The following is a 21,200-nucleotide window of genomic DNA, read 5'->3' as shown; positions in this document are numbered from 1 at the left end:
AGTCTTTATAGAGACATATTTGCTAAATATAGCACTTTAAAGAGGTCCTTGGTAGCAGATATGCACATTGCAGTACATTGCTTGCTTTCTCAACTGCTGCTTGCATTAATGTAGATTGTGAATCCAGATAAAATTAAACCATTGACAATGACAATATTCTCTCCATTTTACTGGTTCAGTTGTGAGGATTATTGTTTTCCTTATGCTGTGATGTAATTAATAATAAAAATCTTGGCGCTTCATTAATAAGTGCTACAGCTCTTTGTTTTCTGCAAGCAGGGTTGTGCCAGGTAGTTTATGAAACTTCTCCAATCTTGATGCTTTGTTCTTATTCATACAGCCTTGTTTCTAAGGTTATTTGCTCAGTGTAGATTGAACAGGTATAGTGAAAGAATATATAACCTTGATACACTGAACCCTCAAATCAGGAATGAATACTTCTTGGTCTTTGAGCACAATTAAGTATCATGGAAATCCCATTTTTATCAACATTATCTATAATATATCATGATTTACAATCTACACAAATGAGTATCTTTGCTTTCTTTTCTTGAACACTTGTTAGTCAATTATAATGTGCCAAACTGAGACTGTTACTAACACAGGCTCCCTAGTAATAGAATTTTGTTTAATATTTACAATAATCCGCGATGCAGATTATGCTGAGTTTAAAGGTGAAGAAAGCAAAGCTCCAACAGGTGAGCAAATAGTCATCCTCTCCCAGCTGGAGCACCAGGAGCCAGAGTCAGCTTGCCTCTGATTCCTTTACGTCAGGATTGCTGAATAAACACAAGCTGTCCTGCTTGGAAAATGAGGCTTCCTGCTCTATAGTATACTACTGAGTCCCGATTTATAGCTGACCTTTTTGTATGTTTTCAGATACAGTGAGGCATGTGAAAGGAGAATGCCCATCCTTACAGAGTAGCTGGTGGATTAGAGCCACATGCCTTTCTATTGGTAGGGCAATTCCTTACCACTAATTCAGTTGCTGTTGTTGTTAAGTGCCATTGAGTCATAGGCGACTCAAAGAGACCCTATGAATGAAAGAACTGAGTGACTTGTATAACTTTCATCATTTCTCCAGGTTCATAGGGTTTCTGGAGGCAAGCTGTTTTGGAAGTGGATGCCACTCCTGCTTCCAAGCTTGTTTAAATAGGGGAGCTCCCCCAAACACTGTCCACCATGTGTAACCATTATCGCATTTGACACATCAATGTCACTGTGTTCAGCTTCACAGCAACCATGAGTTACCTCTGCACAGCAAGTGGGCAGACCAGTGCTATACCACGTAGAAGAATGTTTGACAAAAAACAATTAAAAACAGGCCTAAGATCCACCTTTGGCTTGGTAGCATCATTTTCTGTCCACTAGGCCAACTGATCTCTCTCTATGCTGTTGTTGTTGTTGTTAAGTGCCATCGAGTTGTAGGTGACTCACAGAGACCCTATAAAAGAAAGCGTGTATAATTTTCATCCTTTCTCCAGGTTCATAGGGTTTGCAGAGGCAAGCTTTTCAGAAGTGGATGCCACTCCTACTTCCAAGCTTCTAGAAAAGATAAATGTGTCTATTCAATATTATACATGTGCAATTTACTAAAAAAAACCTAATTCATTGTCTTTGAGTTGGAACTGACTCACAGTTGACCCTCCAGTGTGTTTTCAGAGGCTGTGCTCACATAGGTAGAGACTGTCTATTCTCCCACAGAGCAGCTGGTGGATTCGAACTGCCTGCCTTTGGTTTGCCAGTGCAAATGCGTACTCACTAGGCCACCAGAGCTTCTGTGCGTGTTAATATATGTGTGTATATGTATGTGTGCACATGTAGAGATGGAGAAGTATATATGTTTATATACACATATATGTGAGTCTACATATTCATGTATATATACGAATTCAGTAGAGCTCTCTATTTTGGTAGTTCCCACTTTATTTGATGGCAGAATTGGTGGAAGGAATAAAATTGGCAAACTCCAAGCTCAGTGTCAAAAGCATTTGTTGCGCGAAGTTTGTAGACCAGGTAGCCTACATGAAAAGGCAGAGCCGGCACCTAGTAGAGGAGTCCAAGCTGAGGAGTCTCGGGCCTTTCCACCCCAGTGATTCAGGCCTGGGGAAGGTGCAGGACTGGGCCTCCAGGACTCCACACTTCCAGAGCACCCCATACTACTTTTTAGAGCTGCTTCAAACTGCCTTTTCAAGACACTGCCTTGCCCCCAGCTCCAGCTTCCACCAAGCACCCAGCAAGCGCCCATCGCCGCCGCCCGCCTGAGACTCACGGGCGCCAGGAGGGCAGCAGGGTGGGGTTTGGGCTGCTGGGCGCGCTCCGGCAGCACTGCTCTCCAGGGCTCAGGCGGTCTGCGGGTCGTGCGCTGCTGCCCCACTGTCCTGCAGTCCTGCCACACGCTCCAACTCTTTTGCGATACAACGGTCCACCGGTCCACCCGCCCTGCACTCCTGTCCCAAGGTCCTTGAGTTCAGCCCTCCGGTGCCAGACATGGAGGTTCCCCAGGAGTTGGAGCCAGGCTCTGGAGCCATCCCGGAGCTCCACGGGTCACGCTGTCTCCTGCTGTTGGGGTTCCGTGGGGAGCTGCGGAGACTCTTGGCCCTGGCGGGTCCTGCGGTAAGGTCCCCTCGGTCGGAGGTCGGTGCAAACATGACCACGTCTCCCTGTGTGACTGGGGACCGCGGTCACTGCGGAGCACTTGCGGATGAAGAGTTGGTAGTGCGCCCGGGATCAGGCTGTGCGCACAGGACAGGCGGTCACATCGCTCAGGAGCTTGGCACAGCTCATCCCTGTTCTAAGTAAGGGGAACCGGTCTGTCCCGTATGGTTGCTGCCTCAGGCGCCTGTGCGGGCACCTGACACCGCTATTCCAATTCTGGGCAAGTGGCACCAGGAGGCCCAAGGCTACCTGTTGTGTACGGAACCCCTGCTGGCCGGGCCAGCTGAGCAGGTCTAAAGCCCTCAGCCCAGGCGGCTTTGGCTGGTTTCAGACTGCACGCACTCCAGGGTGATGCTTCGGGTATTTGTTTGCGGATTGGCCAAGGGAGGAGGTAAAAGTTACAACTTAAAAATTTGAGGGAATTTGGCATCTAGTAGTAGAAGTCTACTACTTCTAGTGGGATGGGGCAGGGGACTCAGGAGACTAAATTATCCTGGTGTTGTGGAAGAGAGAGCTGTGGAACAGAATAGCCACTTGTCATGACAGAGAAGAACTGCTCCACAGGGTCTCCCAGGCCATAATCTTTGTGAAAGTTGATTCCTAAGTCTTCTTTCTGCAGAGCAACTGGATAAATGCAAACCATTAACCGCTAACTAATGGCTTGGCAGCCCACTGCTTAACCATTGACCTGGAAGTCTTTAGAAATTAAGTTGCTAAACCAAATCCCTTGGAATTATCTAGTCAGTCTTGTCATAGAAAACCTAAGGTGTCCTGTCTCATGATTTCACTCTCTTTCAATAATGTGATCAATAATTATCAAGCACAGTTACTAGATAATTTTCAGTGTGCTTTTACTTTGGGACTGAGGTGATCATATCTGTGAGCCATTGTTTTTGACAAAAGGTTAAGGATCTTTTTGCTTGGTCTTTCTTTGCTTATGAATTTTAAAAGCCACAAGAGTCACACAACTGTAGTCCCATAAGTGTCCTCCTGCTCATTTGGGTGACTTTCAAGGCGAGAGAGAGAACATTGTTGTATGTTAAGAACCCAATGTGTGTTTAAGGTTAAAGAGCAGACATCCTGCACCTGCTGGTGTAGCTGTCCAAGGTGAAGGCAGGCTGGTGATCTATGGGACTGCTGACCTTTTGTTGGTGGGATACATGCTGGGATGCTCAAGCCAGCAAGAATAATGCCAAGGAGAGAGCTGTGAAATGAAAGCCCATCTACTGTATGGGCATTTGTAATGTTCTTTCACAGATCTAAATGAAGATGCAGTCTGAAATCAGAAGACATAGACCTCCAATTATTTGCTCGATCAAAGAGGGTGCTTGGGTGGAAACTTGAGCAGTCTTAAGTCTCTCTGTTGCAGTGGTTTGACTCACAGCAGCCCCAGGTGTGCTGCTGAAAGATGTGCTCCAGGCCTATCTTAAAGCTCCTCTGTCTGAATTCCAGCTCCTAGCCTCTCAGGTGGCAACTAAGCACTCCATCCAGAGAGCCAGTCTCTTCCCACCCACTGCCATAGAGTCAGTACCATGGAGTCAGTAGAGCCCCTCCATCAGATTTCTCAGGTGTCAATCTTTACAGGAGACTTTCTCTGTCTGAACTGCCTGTGGGTTCGAGCATTGCATGCTGCACCACCAGCACTCCTTCAGTGTGTACTAACCTTAATTTCTTTCTGTGCTTTGGCCCCCTCACTGAAACGGCTGTGAGAAGGGACCTGCCCCTTCCAATTACAGTGTTTCCCCTGCTGACAGATTTGAGAGGCATGCCTCAGTATCTTTGACACAGGAGACCTGCTGGAATCTCCAGGAATGAACACATGTCCCATTTTTTTGTTAATGTGTGCACATGTCATTGTTGTTAGGTGCTGTTGAGTTGACTACAACTCATAGCAGCCCTTTCTACAACAGATCTGAAGCCTGTCTTATCCTGCGTCATCCTAAAACCTCCCGACCCATTAGAGCTCATTACAGCAGTTACTGTGTCAGTCTACCTGGTTGAGGGTCTTTTTGCCCTTTGCTGACCCTCCAAGAATCATGTCCCTCTCCAAGGAATAGCCCCTCCTAGTAACATGCCCAAAGTATGCGAGATGAAGCCTTATAATCCTTGCTTCCAAAGAGCACTCTGGCTGCACCCTCTCCAAGATATGTCTGGCGATGCTTGCTAACTTTATTACAAATGTAATATGTGTGTATGTCTATGCATAATTGTGTAATTACAAATGTAACATGTGTTCACTGCAGAAAAAAAAAATAGAAGGCCAAGATAAAAAACAAAACAAACAATTCTGAAGTTTCACCAAGAGATAATTGGGGATTTTTTTTGCTAGTCTTGTGTGTCTGTTTCTGCGTGGTGGCTTTATGCAAATGAGATCACCTAATGACGGCACCTGATTTAGTCTCCCTTTAAGTATGTGTGAAGCCTTTCGATGTCTTTTTTATCTCTATTTTCACCTACTTTAATTTTCCGTTTCCTGAGAGCATGGAGTAGGAAGAAATGATCCCATTCTCTATCCAGGCTTCAGGTCCAATTCTAACACTCTCCCCTCAAATTCCCACCATAAAATATGCCTTATATCCTGTCTGATAAATATTTCCCTATCTTCTACCTACCACCTGTCTTCCAGGCTGCTCCTATTAACTCTAACCTTTGAGAATCCTAAAGATTACTTAGACAGGAGCTTTAATAACCTGGTGGTAAGGAGCTGTGCTGCCATCCCAAAGCAACATGCAGCTGCTTCACAGGAGAAAGATGGGTAATTTCCTCTTGTGCCTCTGAGAATGTGCTGGTGGGTCAGCTATGAGTTCATTATGACTCAGTAGTGCATAACAACAAAAGTTATTTAGGCTAAGGTATTAGGTCTTCACATGATATTCCCACCAAGCTTCTAAATGACACCTGCCTAGAACAATGTTTAATGCACCAGAAGGATTTGAACAGGAGGGTGTAAATCTATAAAGCTGTTATTGATACATTTCTCATTTTATCTGCAGAAAGTTTTAAGAAACATATTTGTAGAGGAAAGTTGATAGTTGAAAATTACTTAGCTATGTTTTCTCTTTATTATTAACATCTCACCACCACCTAAGTTGTCAGAGTTCTGGAAACAAATTCACAGCTATATGGCCAGCTTTCCACAGGCATGGGCTGTGCTAAGCACGCCAGGTATGCAGAAGTAGAATTGCTCAGATGAGGTGGGTGGTGTCCATCTGTGCAGGGGCAGGAACTTCTGTGAAAACTTGAGAGTTAATGTTGGGGGAGCGGGGAAGGAGCCAAAAGGTTAATATGCAGGTTAGTAGCAGAATACAATCAAGACAGCTTCTGAAATGTGCTCAGAAGCACCTCAGCCTTGAGGCTCATGTTTTTGGGCCAGAGTTACAAAGTTCTAAGTCCTGCCAATTATGACTTTCCTGCTCTTCTCCCACCCTAGTCCTCCAGTTGGCCAACAAACTTGGGCAAAGGCTCTTAGCTCTGGTTCCCTGAGAAGTAGCAGTCCTAAGGTCAGCTCCATCTCATGTTAGGTATTTGGTCCTCTGGCTGCTGCTGCCTTAGGTTTAGCCGATGAAATAATCTCTGGGTCCGAAGGATGTACTACATTCTTTTGGAAAACCAGAGATTCTTCTGTTCTCAAGTGCAGAATAGAATTGTCAGATAAGATTCCATCCCAGAAACAGCATCAGGAATGACTGGCTTTATTGTGTGTACCTGGATCCATTGCATCCCAAGCTTGGGAAGGTGGTCTCCCTGTGCTCTACATGTGGAGTCTTCAGTGGCGTGTATCTTTGTAAGTAGATCACCGGGCCTTTGTTCCTAAGTGTCTCTGGATGGACTCTTAACTGCCAACCTTACAGTATGTAGTCAATCCTTGCCAGGAGTTCTTCAATGTGGAGTACTTAGTTCTTCCAAGTCAGTTCTGGCTATGTGACCTTTTAGAAGCAGTTTGCCAGGCTATTCTTCGAAATTGCCTCTCAGCGGGTTTGAGCCTCCAACTTTCTGGGTCGTAGCTGAGGGTTTAACTCTCAGCACCACCTAGGGATTCTTATAATCAGGACCACACACAAAAAAATAGTGGAAAATAAACTGAGTTTTGTTCTGTAAACAATAGATAGGTATTTAGCAGGGACTGTTTAGTGATACAGTATGAGATTTAGCAGGATAAATGTATTAGAGGCAGGAGATAATGTAGGCCACAGGTGATAAAGGCCTAAATGGAGAAGACTTGTGCATCTAGGAGCCATTCCCAAGGATGAACGGATATGAGATTTCAATGGACTACCCTCCTCTCTCTTCTCCATCTTCTCTTCCATGATATCTCTTGGAGTCTATGGGGTTTACATAGTTAACACAGTCAGCTGCTCACCCAACATTGGTATTTGAATCCTCATAGTTACCCAAGAAGGCTTGGTGTCAGAATTAATTCCATGGCAACTGGTTTTAGGGGCAGTAGTATGCAGCAGGCCCAGGTGTGTCAGAGAAGGTGAGCTTAGCTCAGGATAGGGCTACTGTGCAGGGTCATTGCTCAGAGGGTCACTATGACAGCACATAACAACAACAGTGTTCACTGCAGGGAGCTCTGCTGGCCTAGTGAATAAGGAGTTGCACTGCTAACCCAAAGGTGGGCAGTTCATATCCATCAGTACTCAACGAGAGAAAGATGCACAATCTTCTCCTCTGTGGTCTATTGTTGTGGCGGTGTGCCACTGAGTCAGAACTGACCTATAGAGGACCCTCCAACAAGTTTTCAAAGGCAGGGTATGAGAATGCCTCTCAAAACCCACTGGAGGGTTTAATATGAGTCGATATTGATGCCAGAGCAATGAGAAAGAGAGATGTTGCTGAATAGGTTACACTGGATCTTCTGGGCTGAGATAGACTAGGAAGAAAGGCCTCTGAATCTTTCTGAAAAGTTAGCCAGTGCATACCCTATAGAGCCCAGCTGCCTGATGCCATTGATCATGGGTCAGCTAACAGTAACAAATACCTTTCCACTAGTACTAGTGTGGAAAAATGGGCTGTGCCTTTCAAGTTCTTTCCAGTGCTGACGTCCTGCTGTTAAAAGTGGACTTTCAGACATCCATGAGAGAGAGGTCAGGAAAGACCATTCTTTACCAGGAGAGTGGTCCTGGGGAGCTACTCTGCAGCTGCTGACAAGTTCTGTCTTGCTTTTAGCTTTATTCATTGATGGCTTGCAAAAAAACAAAACGAAACCAAAACCCGAAACAAAACAAAAATCAACCAAAAACTCTACCAAAATTTTTAAAAGCCAACACCCAGGCAAAACCAAACTGACCTCATATGGTAGGCAAAGGTGGAAGTGTACCCTAGTCATTCCTGTCATCTGTTGGCTCTTTCTGAGCACATTCAGTTAGGAAACACCAGCTGCTGTTTATACAGTGACCTTTAGGGCTTTTGTCCAGAACGGCTCATTCTCTGGACACAGAAACACACTTTGTGCTGGGACAGGCTTGAAGGTTCCAGAGTACTTTTTAAGTGCGGTTCTTGCCCCTCTGTACCTTGACTGAGTCTGTAGGGTTGTGTGGAGGATGTTGATCACACACATTTCAGTCCACACATCTGGTGTCTTGAGATGGGATCAGGGTATATGCAGTGAGTGAGAAAAACAATCCATGGTTAAGAGAACCCACAAAGGACTTGAAGCCAGCATCTGAAAAAAAACAGGTGGTTAACAAATGCCTTAATTTACTGGTGCTGCTACAACAGAAACCTATATGTTAAGTAACTCTAAAGAAGATAAATTTATTTTCTCCCAGTTCAGGAAGCATAAAGTCTAAATTTGGACCATCAGATCTAGTGTTCTCTCTTGTTATTATTATTCTTTCTCCTCCACCTCTTCTTCCTCTTAGTTCTTCTTTCTCTTCCTCCTTCTTCCTTTTCTTCCTCTTTTCCCTCCCTCCTCCTGCGTTTTCCTCTTCTTCTTCTTCTTCTTCCTCCTCCTTCTTCCTCTCTGTTCCCCTCCTCCTCTTTCACCTCTTCCTTCCTCTCCTTTCTCTTCCTCCTCCTTTCCCCTCTGCCTCCCCCTCTTGGTTCTAAGGGAAGATCAACATATGGCACCTTTCTTCTCCCACTTGGGTCTGCTTGTTTCTCTGCTACATCTCAAGAACTCACAAGGGATTAGGTTTAGGACACACTACACTGACACTGTCTCCTCAGCAAAGCAAATAAAACCTTTCCAAAGGAAGTCAAATACATCTACAGGTGTAGGGGCTAGATCCCAACACATATTTTAGGGGGTATAATTCAATCTATAACAGCAAATGTGAGCTCTGGAGCCTGGATTCTCCTGATCCTCAGGAGGGACTTCCTGGCACAGGCAATCTCAGCATAGTATTTTCATAACCTTAGCAGAGCTGCAGGGCCCCAACAAAGAAATGGGTCTGTTTTATATTAGCTATTAAAGGTGCATTTCACATGAATTAGTTTAATTTAGCTTAACTTCCTAGCCTGTTAGACAAGAGATGTCAATTTCACCCTTGAACTGGGCATTCACCCTAAGAAAATACACTTTGCTTTCTCTGGAAAAAGATGTTCACAATAATACTGCATATAATAGCAATCTTGGGCAACAAGCCCGAGGGCTGAATAATAGGAAAGCCTAAGATTTCTCATGGAAAGCCATGACAGAGAAGTCACATGTAGCCTACAGAGAGTCAACATAGGACCATGGAGTGGACATAAGATTTAAGTAGAGAAAATTGATACTACAAATGCATTTGTAATGCTTGCCATGCATAAAAGCTTAGAGGACAATGATCTGAAAAAATTTGAAAAACCTTCAAAGTTATAGAAATTCACAATCTAAAAAGGCACTGTTGATTCCAAGTCTCATGACAACCTTATATAGACACAGAACAAGACATTGCCGAGTCATGCATCCACCTTACAATTGCCAGCATGCTCAAGGCCATTGTTAAGACTGTTGTGCCAATATTGCTCACTGAGTTACCCTTGTTACTGCTTTACTTCACCCAACATTATTTATACTCTTGGTCTTTCTCCAGAGCAAGAGAATCAGACAATTATCTGTAAAAGTTGGGAGCTGTGCTGCTAGCCCAAAGGCCAAATGAGTTTCTCCAGCAGCTCCTTAGGAAAGAGATGGGCAGTCTTTCTCTGGAAACCTGACAGTAATGACTGAGTCTCTCTTAGTTTAAAAACGTTGCTGAAACCTACCCTTCATAGATGATCCTGGTATTTGGGATATTGGTAGCCTAGATTCTTGCATCAGAGCAATATATAAGTCATCACAGAACAATAAACTGACTGACATGTAAAATTGTGTCATGACATCTTCAGACGTCCTCTAACTTCACCAGGGAGCATGAGAATCAAGATGAGCCTAAAACTAATTCCTAGGAGGTGGAAGTCATATATACTTCCTCTTTTTTATTCCCCTCACCAGTCTGACATTATCCTTCTTTCCCACAGCAGTCTATAGATAATTCATTGCAGGGGTCATACAGAACTCACAGACTATACTCAATTATGTCAGTAATGGCTATTCTGTTTGTGTTTTAAACAAAACTAACTGATTACATTATAGTCAGGGTCAGGATCAACATGGAAGTAGCAACTCAGGATGCAGTTGGATCAGAATAGCTTCTCCTTGGCTGCCTTATATTAGCTATTGAAGGTGCATTTCACATGAATTAGTTTCTGATTTCATGCCCGTGTGCTTGGCTTGGTCTCTGCCTCCTATGATGATCCTTAGGCAAGAGTTACAGCTTTTCAGCTCTCCCAGTCTGGAGCCACTCCATTTTACCAACAAGCCTCTTGCTTGATGATACTCAGCTATTCCAGTCCACAGCCAGCATGCCCATTGTGGCCATTTCTCTCTGTGGGATGGAAGCCCACTGGACCATTTTTCCAGTTCTGCTAACACTTTTTCTTTCCTTCTCATACCACCTCCAGCACTTTGACTCTCTGGATCCTGGATCTAGGAAGTTTTCAGAGTTCTAAGGGACCCTAAGTTCAAAAGATTTGCTCTATTCCTGCCTTATCTTAATGGTGGTGGTGGTGTGTGATATTGTGGGGGGAATTTATTCATAACTGACCCTCTAGCGGGTTTTTCAGAGACACCAAATTTTAATGATAGTTAAGGCCAAAAAAGCCTCCAGTTGGTTGGTAACCCTCCCTGGGGTTTCTGAGGCTGTAAATCTTTATGAGAAGATACAGTCCATCCTTTTGCTATAAAGCAGCTGGTGAATTCAGACCACTGACCTTCAGGACCCTTAACAATCATGCCACCTTCCAGACTGTGAGATTCACTCTTTTTAGGATTAATAGGATGACAAAGCTGACCAATCCCCTCCTTAGTATTCCATACACTTTATTTCACTTTCAGAGGGCTTCCAAAGTCAGATTTTCCATGACCTTTTTTAATGTTATTTTTCTATATCCTTTTTTATATTCTCTTACTGCCAGCTATTTATTGTCTTTTATCTTCTTTCTCATTCCGGCTTACTTTTTTTTAAAAAAAAATTTAATTGTGAGATAATCTTAGATTTATAGAAAAGCTTCACAGACCTGGTGGAATCAGCAGGGAAAGAAGACTCTATTGAGTTTGATTCACAAAAGGTACAGATTTCCCATGTGCCCTTCTAGCTTTCCCTGTTATTAACATTTGTGCTGTGGTTTGCTTGTCAGATCTAAGGACTCAACTACTAACTAAACCCCAGGCTTTATTTTGGTTCTGTGGGGAGCAAAATGTTAAGCACTTGGCCCATAACATAATGAGTCCACTCACCAGAGAAACCTGATTTACTAGAAATTTCCAGTTGTAGAAAGCCCAAGAGCACAGTTTACCTGAGTAACTGTGGCCGGATGCTCCCTGGCCACAGGAAACTGGTAGACTTTGAATGTTGCTGGTTTCTTTCCATCTTGCCTAGAAAATCCTTTTTCTATTACAGAATTGACTGTATTTAGATACTTTTCTCTTTTTCCTTCCTTAATGGTAAAATGAATATAACATAGAAGCTGCCATCTTAACCCTTTGTCAATGGACAATTCACTAGCATTAGATATATTCACAATGTCATGTAGCTATCACTGCTGTCCATTTTCACAACTTTATAACCACTAAAGACTGAAACCCTCTACCCATTAATCAATAGCTCTCCATTCCTCCATCTGCCTAATCCTTGACAATCACTAATTTGCTTTCTCTCTTTCTTGATTTACCAATTTTGGATTTTTCATGTAAATACATGACTTTTGTGTCTAACTTCTCTAATCTAGTATAATATTTTCAGGGTTGCTCAAGACTTCATCTCTTTCTGTGGCTAAGTAATATTTCCTTGTTTGTCTAAATCTCCTCTTATTTGTCCATTCATCTGCTGACACACTTGGGTTGTCTTCCTTGTTAGGTTATTGTGAATAGTACTGCTATGAACGTGTGCATGCAGGTATTCATTCTAACGTGTTTTCAGTTCTTTTGTGTCTGTGCCTCCAGTGGAAGTGCTGGGCCAGATGTTCAACTATGTTCTATGTTCAACTTTTTTAGCATCTCCCAAACTATATTCTGCAGGGGGCAGTACTTTTTATTTTCCCACCAGTGTTTGTTTTATTTTGCAATACATTCTAAAAACATCCCTTTTGTGGCAGAGTGCCTGCTAGATATTAAATTTGTGCTTTGTGTCTGTCACTGTGAGAAAGGGTCTCTGGCTGTTAAGGAACATTCATACTTAGGGCTGGTAAAAGGCTTTTCATATTTCAAATGTCTGAGCTCAGCTGAGGAGCTGAAAACTGCCTGTCCTCAGATGTGGATTCTGGAAATGGAAAAAGGGCAGTGATTCTGAACCTTTAAAGATTGACCACATGATCAAGTCCTGATGTAGCAATCTGGAGAAGGGAGAACTGGTAGCCTAATGGGTAAGGAGTTGCTCCACCAATTCAAAGGCAGATGATTCAATCCACCAGCTGCTTTGCAGGAGAAAGATGGGCAGTCTCCTTCTGTGAAATTTACAGCCTCCGAAAACTCATCGGAGTGTCAGCTATGAGTTAGTTCTGACTCAGCTGTAGGAAAGAGAGAGAGGAAGAGAGGGGAAACAGAGAGAGGGAGAGGGAGGGAGGGAGGGAGAGAGAGAGAGAGAGAAGTGCTAATGAAAAAAACCAGAAGGAAGCCCTGCCCTGGGACAGTCCCTGGTGCTAACCAGAAGTTTGGCAATTTGAACCCACTCGGAAGAAGACACTCAACCAGATGGATAGACACAGTGACTGCCGGAATGGCTTGAGTGTGTCAGAGATGATGAGGCTGACACAGGATAGGACAGGATTCAGATCTGTTATTCACAGTGTCACTATGAGTCATACTCAACTCAAATACACCCAACAACAACAGCAGCAGGGATTCCTAGATCCAGAAACTTAGCCCCTAAAAATCCTAGGAGTATATTTTACTCTGATGCTCTTGGATCACCAGGAATCAGAGGTGGATTTGAAAACAGCCAGTTTGAGATCGCTGGACTGCACGCATTTGGTGGAGGCGAGGACTGGGAGCTCAAGCAAAAGAGGCCTTGTCTGACTTTAGCACAGAGAAAAGAGCATAACAGAGCATAACTTTCTGCATGAGAACATCAGCTTTTCAAAGAGGCACCATGGCACAGGCACACGCAAAGGCAGCCAAGGCTCCTTAGGCAACCCTTTTTCCTTTGAAGAAGCCAGATGCCTTTTCCTCTGGGACCACACACTCCTCTCAGGGGTGCAGAAGCTTTCCCCGGAATGACACTGTCTCCTGGGCATGGAAGTGGGGGGTGGGGGAAGAGCGGCTGAGATCACTTTAAATTGACCTAAAGAAATCAATTAAGTGTGCAAGTGTGTATAGCCAGACCATTTTGCTAGCTGCTGGAGAAGCTGCATTTCCTTCACACCAGAGAAGAGTAAAAGGAGCCCAAAGGTGACAGTCCCCTCCCAGAATTCTGGATCCTGCTGGCCTCCTAGTCAAGACTCATGTCACCCTTAGTACTCCTATCTGTGGAGCTTCTTGCTGCCTAGAGTCTTGACATTGAAGGCTCAGCTTTCCCAGTCCACACTAAGAAATTCAATAACAAGGAGGTTTTAGAAGACAGTCTCTGAACATTTCAGAGAAAACATACATGCTGTGAGAATGGGAAGTAAAAAAATACAAAGTATAAATATGTTTTAAAAGTAGCAGTTGCAAAATATAAAAATATTTCAAGAAGCTTGTCAGAAGTTGTCCATTGATCTGTGAAAGGTGGCAGAGGTCACTTCATGCCCCATTACATCACTTCTGACTGGACTTGATTCAAGGGGTGATGGTGGTTGAAAATGCACTCCCTCTTTTGCTTGTGATGGTGCCCACATCCTTGTTTTTATTCTTCTCAGTTCCTGGCCCAGTTGATGGTGTTTCTGATTAATTTCATAAGCTCTGTGTTTTGCGGCCATCTGGGGAAGCTGGAATTGGATGCTGTCACACTTGCTATTGCGGTATGTATTGAACTCTTTACCATTGGCTTATGAAAGCTAGATGTTTCCTATTGCTGCTGTAACAAATTACCATAAATGTAAAGACACCACAAATGCATTATTTTACAGTTCCGTAGATCAGAGTCTGAGATGGATCTCACTGGGTCAAAATTGACAGGGCTGCTTTTCTCTTTGGCCTTTTCTAGTTGACCGAGGCTGCCTCATAGTCCCTTTCCATCTTTTTAATTACCTGTCCAGTTTTTCTCACCTGGCACCACTCTGACACCCTCTTCTGCTGCTCTCAGTTTATAAGGCTCATCCTGAGTGCATTGTGCCTGCCTGGATAATCCTGGGAAGCCCCCTCATTTCACAAGTGCTTCACCATTTTTATTTCATATACAACCTTGATCTTCTTTTGCCTTGTAACCTATCTTCAAGTTTTGTACCTTAGGAAGTGGGCATCTTTGCTGTCATTGTTAGGTACTGTCAAGTTGAAGATAGCTCATAGTGACCCTGTGAATAACAGATATGAACCTTGACCCATCCTGTGCCACCCCCACAGTCTCCATGATGATGCCCATTGGAGTCACCCTGTCAGTCCATCTTCTTGAAGGCCTTCTCTCTTTTGAGAACCCTTCCCCTTTCCCAGCATGCTGTCTTTTTCCAAGGACTTGCTCCTCTTCCTGACAATGTAGTTTCACCATTCTTTCTTTTAAAGAGTACCCTAATCACACATCCTCCAAAAGATATGCTTGTTCTATTGGCAATCCATGGGATAATCAGTACCTTTTACCACACCACAGTCAATTCTTCTTTGATCATTCTTAATTAATTGCCCAGTATTCAGTTCCATGGGAAACAACTGAAAATACTATGGTTATTGGTCTAATTTTCTTTGTCTTTCTTTCTTTGTTTGGTCAGGACAGGTCTTACAACTTTGCTTGACTTCTTTTTTCCCTCATAACATTTTCTTTTATTTTTTCAAGTTTATAACTTAAATTTTCATGAAATAATTAATACATGTTTTATTTTATAATGTTAATTATAATTCATTACAGTGCTTCATCTAAACTTTATTGCATATTACCTTTTAATTGTTGTTGTTGTTGTTATGTGCCATCAAGTCACTTGCGACTCAGAGTGACCCTTTGTACAACAGCCCTAAACCCTGCTCTATCCTGTGCCAATCGCACTGCCTCACCCATCCCAATTACCCCAGTCACTGAATCAATCCACCACCTAGAGGGTCTTCCCCTCCTGCGCTGTCCCTCCACCCTCCCAAGCTTGATGTCCCTCTCTTTTAATTAGTAGAATTTAATTGGCATCTCCCATTTTATTTTATATTGGTTTGCATACAAAATTTATATACATTGTATATAAACACATTCCTTCATTCATATTGAATTTCATATGATTATTTCCATACATTATGTTTTTTAAAATTATAAAACCTTTGATATATGCCCACCATTACCTCATCTGCTCAGGTCCAAATTGCAACTTTTCTAATTTCTTCACCTTCTCCCTTTGCCCACTTAATTCTGCAACCCTGTGATACCTCCCCTTCCCATCTCAGTCACCTGTCTTCCTCCCCTTTCCTCCCTTGGACTTTTTTTACACATCTTACTCGTTATCCTTCTATTTTTATAATAATTGTCTTATGCATAATTTCTACTTGTGAGACTGAGTTAATTCACTCATCATAATGCTCTCTAGTCTAACCCATGTTATGTAGTATTATTTCAAATTTATCATTGCTCCTGAATGCTGCAATAGTATTCCATTGTGTATTATATTTTCTCAATCCATTACTGCAATTTTGAAAACACTGCTGTGAACATCAGTATACAAATCTTCATTTGTGTCTCAGTTCTAATTTCCTCAGGGTATATTCCTAGCAGTGAAATAACTGGGTCATATAAGATTTCTATGGTCAGCTTTCTGAGGAAACACCAAACTTCCTTCCAGAGTGGTTGTACCATTTTACAATTCCACCAACAGTGTATGAGAGTTCCAATCTCACCACCTCCTCTCCAACATTTATTACTTGTAATCCTGTTAAACTTTTGCACTGCTACTGGGATGAGATGTTGTCTCGTTGTTGTTTTTCATTTGTGTCCCTCTGATTGCCAATGATTTTGAGCATTTCTTCATGTGTCTGTTGGTCATCTGAATGTCTTTCTCTATGAAATCCATGTCTTTTGCCCATTTTGTAATTAGTTTATCAGTCTTTTTCTTGTAGAGGTCCTGTAGTATCTGGTACACTTTTGTTATGAGACTTTTGTTTGAGATGGCATTGTGAAATATTTTCTCCCAGTCAGTAATTTGGTTTTTTTATCACCCTATTGGAAAAATTCTTTGATGCACACAGGGACTTTAGGAGGCCCCATTCATCGATGTTATTCTCTCCTGGTTGTGCATTTCTGGCTATTATTTGCCAGTCTCTTTACATTATAGGCTAGGCCTATTAAATGCTGTCCCATTTTTATTATTATTATTAATTTTAATGAAAGATAAAGTCTCTGTAGAGACTTTGGATTTCCATTCATTCATTGTTGCACTTTTCTCCCTGCCCACCCCTCCCATCCTCCAGTTTACTCTTCTTTTTGAAAAGTAAAGGAAACATTCTTTCATTGTTATAGAATCCCTCCCCCCAAGTCCACCCCACTAGGCAGTCTTTGTTCTGGACTGCTGTCATGACAATAATACCTTATCATATATCCCTTTTAGACAGTTCTCGCCCTCATCTGTTTCAATACAGTACACATAATTTAGCCCATCTTTCTCAGTCTTACCCCAGCCCCGATATCAGTATCATTTTACAACAGTGGCATTATGCAGTATTTGTCCTTTTGTAACTGACATATTCCACTCAGCATAATGTCTTCCAGGATCACCCATTTTGTATAATATTTCATGAGTTCCTTGTTTTTCAATGCAGCGTAGTATTCCATTGTGTGAATATATCATAGCTTCTCTATCCATTCATTTGTTGATGGGCACTTAGGTTGTTTCCAACTCTTTGCTATTGTGACCAAAGCAGCAATAAACATAGGTGTGCATATTACTTGCTCAGGTGGCGTTTATAGTTTCTTTGAGATATATTCCCAATAGTCGAATTGCTGGGTCAATTATATTTCTATTTGCAACTTTTTGAGAAAGTGCCATACTACCTTCCATAGTGGCTGCACCATTTTACACTCCCACCAACAGTGAATAAGGGTTCCAGTTTCTCCACAACCTCACCAACATTTCTTGCTTGCTCTTCTGTTAAATTTTGCTATTCTTACTGGGGTGAAATGATATTTTATAATTGTTTTCATTTGTATCTCTCTTAGAACTAGGTATTTTGAACATTTCTTCATGTATTTGTTGGCCATCTGAATGTCTTCTTTGGTGAAGAGTCTGTTCATATCCTGTGCCCATTTTTCAATTGAGTTGTTTACCTTTATCTTGTTGTGGTGCTAAATTTTGTCCCATTTTATCTCTTTATGGTTTTGGACTTTGCCCCTAGGTCTCTGATTCAATTTGAGTTGATTTTTGTGTATGGTGTGAGATGTGGAGCCTGCTTCAACTTTCTACAGGTAGAAGTCCAGATTATGCCAGAACCATTTGTTGAAGTGGTTGTCATTACTCCATTTCATAGATTTTGTTTACTTGCGGAATATCTGTTAACCAATAGGTAGATGGGTTAATTTCTGGGTTCTTAATTCTGTTCCATTGGTCTATGTGCCCGTTATTGTACCCATACCATGCTATTTTGATTATTACTTCTGTGTAGTAGATTTTGAGATCAGGGAGTGCTATGTCACTCACATTTTTTTATTTTAAGAAGTGCTTTGTTTATTTAGGGTCTCTTTCATTTCCAAATGCCTTGCAAATTGCCTTTTCTATATCTTTGAATGTGAATTTGGCTTGCTGAAATGGAGGAGATCCTGAAGCACTTGCTGCAGAAGGTCAAGGACTGCAGCCTTCAGTATAGACTGAAGCTCGATATCAAGAAAACAAAGACTCGTGGTGGTCAAGACAGTGCGGTACTGGTACAACGACAAACACATAGATCAATGGAATAGAATTGAGAACCAGGAAATCAGCTCATCTACCTATGGTCAACTGATTTTTGACAAGGAGATGAAATCAGTTAAGTGGGGAAATGATAGCCTTTATAACAAATGTTGGCAAAATTGGAAAACTATCTGCAGAAAACTCAAGAAAGATCCACACCTCACTCCATACACAAAAACGAACTCAAGGTGGATCATGGACCTAGGACTAAAACCAAGGATTATAAACTTCATTAAAGAAAAGCTTGAAAGAACTGTAGACATACTAATCCACAACATAAACAGTCTTCCAAACATCATGAAAAATCTACAACCAAGAAAGGATAAAATAGATGAATGCGACCTTCTAAGAATAAAATTCCTCTGCACATCCAAAAACTTCTCCAGCAGGGTAAAAAGGGAAGCCACAGACTGGGAAAAAAGTACTTGATAATGACATGTCAAATAAAGGACTGATATCTAGAATTTATAAAATATGCGAGCACCACAACAAGATAAAGGTAAATAGCCCAATTGAAAACTGGACACAGGATATGAACAGACACTTCACCAAAGAAGACATTCAGATGGCCAACAAGCACATGAAGAAATGTTCAAAATCCCTAGTTCTAAGAGAGATGCAAATCAATACAACTATGAGATATCATCTCACTTCAGTAAGAATAGCAAAATTTAATAGAACAGCGAACAACAAATGCTGGTGGGAGTGTAAAATGGTGCAGCCACTATGAAAGGCAATATGGCACTTTCTCAAAAAGTTGCCACTATGGAAGGCAATATGGCACTTTCTCAAAAAGTTGCCAATAGCAAATAGAAACAGAAATACCATTTGACCCAGCAATTCCACTACTGGGAATACATTCCAAAGAAACCATAACAGCCACCCGAGCAAATAATATGCACACCCATGTTTATTGCTGCTTTGGTCACAATAGCAAAGAGCTGGAAACAACCTAAGTGCCCATCAACAAACGAATGGATAGAGAAGCTGTGGTATGTTCACACAATGGAATACTATGCTGCATTGAAAAACAAGGAACTCATGAAATATTATACAAAATGAGTGACCCTGGAGGACATTATGCTGAGTGGAATACCTCAGCCACTGATGTAAAATGGGACTGACATTGGGGTTGGGGTAAGACTGAGAAAGATGGGCTAAATTATGTATACTGTATTGAAACAGATGAGGGTGAGAACTGGTTAAAAGGGATATATGGTGTGACTGTTGGAATGGGGAGTCACTTAGCGATGGGCCCTTTTCACACTCCAACTGTCCTCTCTCCCGTTCCTTCCTCCCCTCACGGTGGCCTGCGCAGCAGGTCTCCTTCGCTGCTTGGCAGAGTCTGAAATGGCATTAGAGGGAGGCGAGCTGGGATGTAAACAGGTGGAAACAGTTCCTGTCATGGTGATTAGCATTCCTCTTGGCCAGGCACAGCAATGGATGAAAGAATGGGGCTGAGAGGGAACAGGGAGTAGAAAGCCAGAGGCTGAAGAGGGCTAAACTCAGTGCCCTGGGAAGAGGCCACTTTTTACAAAACCTCCCTTCAAATCCAAGCAATAACGATCTCAGGGTTTAGGGTGGGCCTCATTTGCCTATAGTAATGTGTGTTTGTGGTTGCATAATCAGGTATGTGTGCATCAACGTCTGTATGTGGGAGGCACATTTGTGTCCGTACGTGTCTGTGTGTGTGATGTGTACATATGAATGTCTGTGTGCTACCCTGATGTGTAAATGCCTATGCATGTCAATGAGAAGGCACACTGGTGTGTCTGTCATTCCTAGGGTGTGTGTATGTCGCAGGCCTCTATGCATGAATACATGTCATTTTTAGTGTGCTGTACGTCTCTGTTTTATATATGTGTGTACAGGTATGTTTGATATATATAAAGGAATATATATATATATATGACTTAGCAGAAAGAGCATCCTTTTCCTTTGATTTGGTGAAGCTGCTCTTCATGACTGTGCAGGCCACTCCAGCTCTGACCAGATAGGGGCGCCCTGATCTTACTAAATAATCTAAAAATCTAGTTTTCCAGAAATGGATTCCCTTCACCCTGTTCTACAGTGCCCCAACCTCAGCCATCAACGTACTGAGAAGGCAGACCCCCAGGCAAGGGAGGGTATCCAGGAAGACAGCAGAGTGAGTTAAAATGCTGAAGGCAGGACCCTGGAGGAACTGGGAGAAGATCAAGGATCTTTTCTAAGCTTTTGTGTATAAATAATTTACAGTGGAAAAGTGAGCCAGCCTCTTGGGCAGGAGGTGAATGCAGACAATGAAATAATGGCGAGTAAAGTGATCTGCTCCTAGTCCAGCATCACCCCTGCTGGGGTGGAAATGGCACTGGTTGGAGAGCAAAAAACGCTGGCAAATGCTGGACAAGGCATCATGGTTGATCTGACTATTTCTGCTGTCTGGAAGGTTTGAAGACAGAGCAGGTAGTCCTACGTGAAGTCATATGGTGTTGCTGCCACTGATCTGAGAAACTAGAGCAAATGAGGGAAACTAGCAGTGCCTGCAATCGGAATTACCCGTTGTAACCAAAACTGCACACCAAAAAAAATTAAAAAGCCCCAAAGTGACCGATTTCACAGTGATTGACAGCTTCACTCCAATTCCAATTAGCATGCCAGCTTTCATGTGGCCGTGTCACCCACTTCAGCTTCTCATAATTTCCACAAACTGAGGAGGAGGTGATGAAACTCTATGGTCAGTCTATCTGCTTTGAAAATCACCCAGGATCTCACTAAGGCAAATCTTTTATGATTAGTTGTTGATTGCTCATTGTATGGAAATGCAGTTTGCATGAAAAATGTTGTATGTACCTTTTTTTAAAAAAGAATAAATACTATCCTTGAGGATACTAAAAAAAAGGATGTATGATTAGGTATTATTGTCATGACAGGAGTTCAGAATGAAGGCTGCATAGTGGAGTGGACTTGAGCGGAGGGATTGTAAAACAATGAAAGAATTTTTCTTTTACTTTTCAAAGAGAAGAACTTACTGGAGGGGAAGGGTGGGCAGGGAGAAAAGT

The 21,200-nt window shown here is 42.4% G+C and overlaps 1 protein-coding gene across 1 annotated transcript in view; it reads left to right on the top strand.

Annotated features, from left to right (window-relative positions):
* The first annotated feature begins 2,490 nt into the window (after nucleotides 1–2,490).
* The window catches only part of LOC102872147 (multidrug and toxin extrusion protein 1-like), a 102,444-nt gene continuing 83,734 nt past the window's right edge, over nucleotides 2,491–21,200 (top strand). The window contains exons 1-2 of the mRNA XM_006901211.1: nucleotides 2,491–2,616; nucleotides 14,017–14,118. Coding sequence (XP_006901273.1) covers nucleotides 2,491–2,616; nucleotides 14,017–14,118 — 228 coding nt within the window. The remainder of the gene's footprint in view (nucleotides 2,617–14,016; nucleotides 14,119–21,200) is intronic.

This window comes from Elephantulus edwardii, unplaced genomic scaffold, assembly GCF_000299155.1.
Source record: "Elephantulus edwardii isolate Elephantulus edwardi_28Jun2011 unplaced genomic scaffold, EleEdw1.0 scaffold00314, whole genome shotgun sequence".
In the NCBI taxonomy this organism is placed as follows: Eukaryota; Metazoa; Chordata; class Mammalia; order Macroscelidea; family Macroscelididae; genus Elephantulus; species Elephantulus edwardii.
The sequence above is the reverse complement of the archived record's forward strand: the minus strand, read 5'-3'. Positions and strand labels throughout refer to the sequence as shown.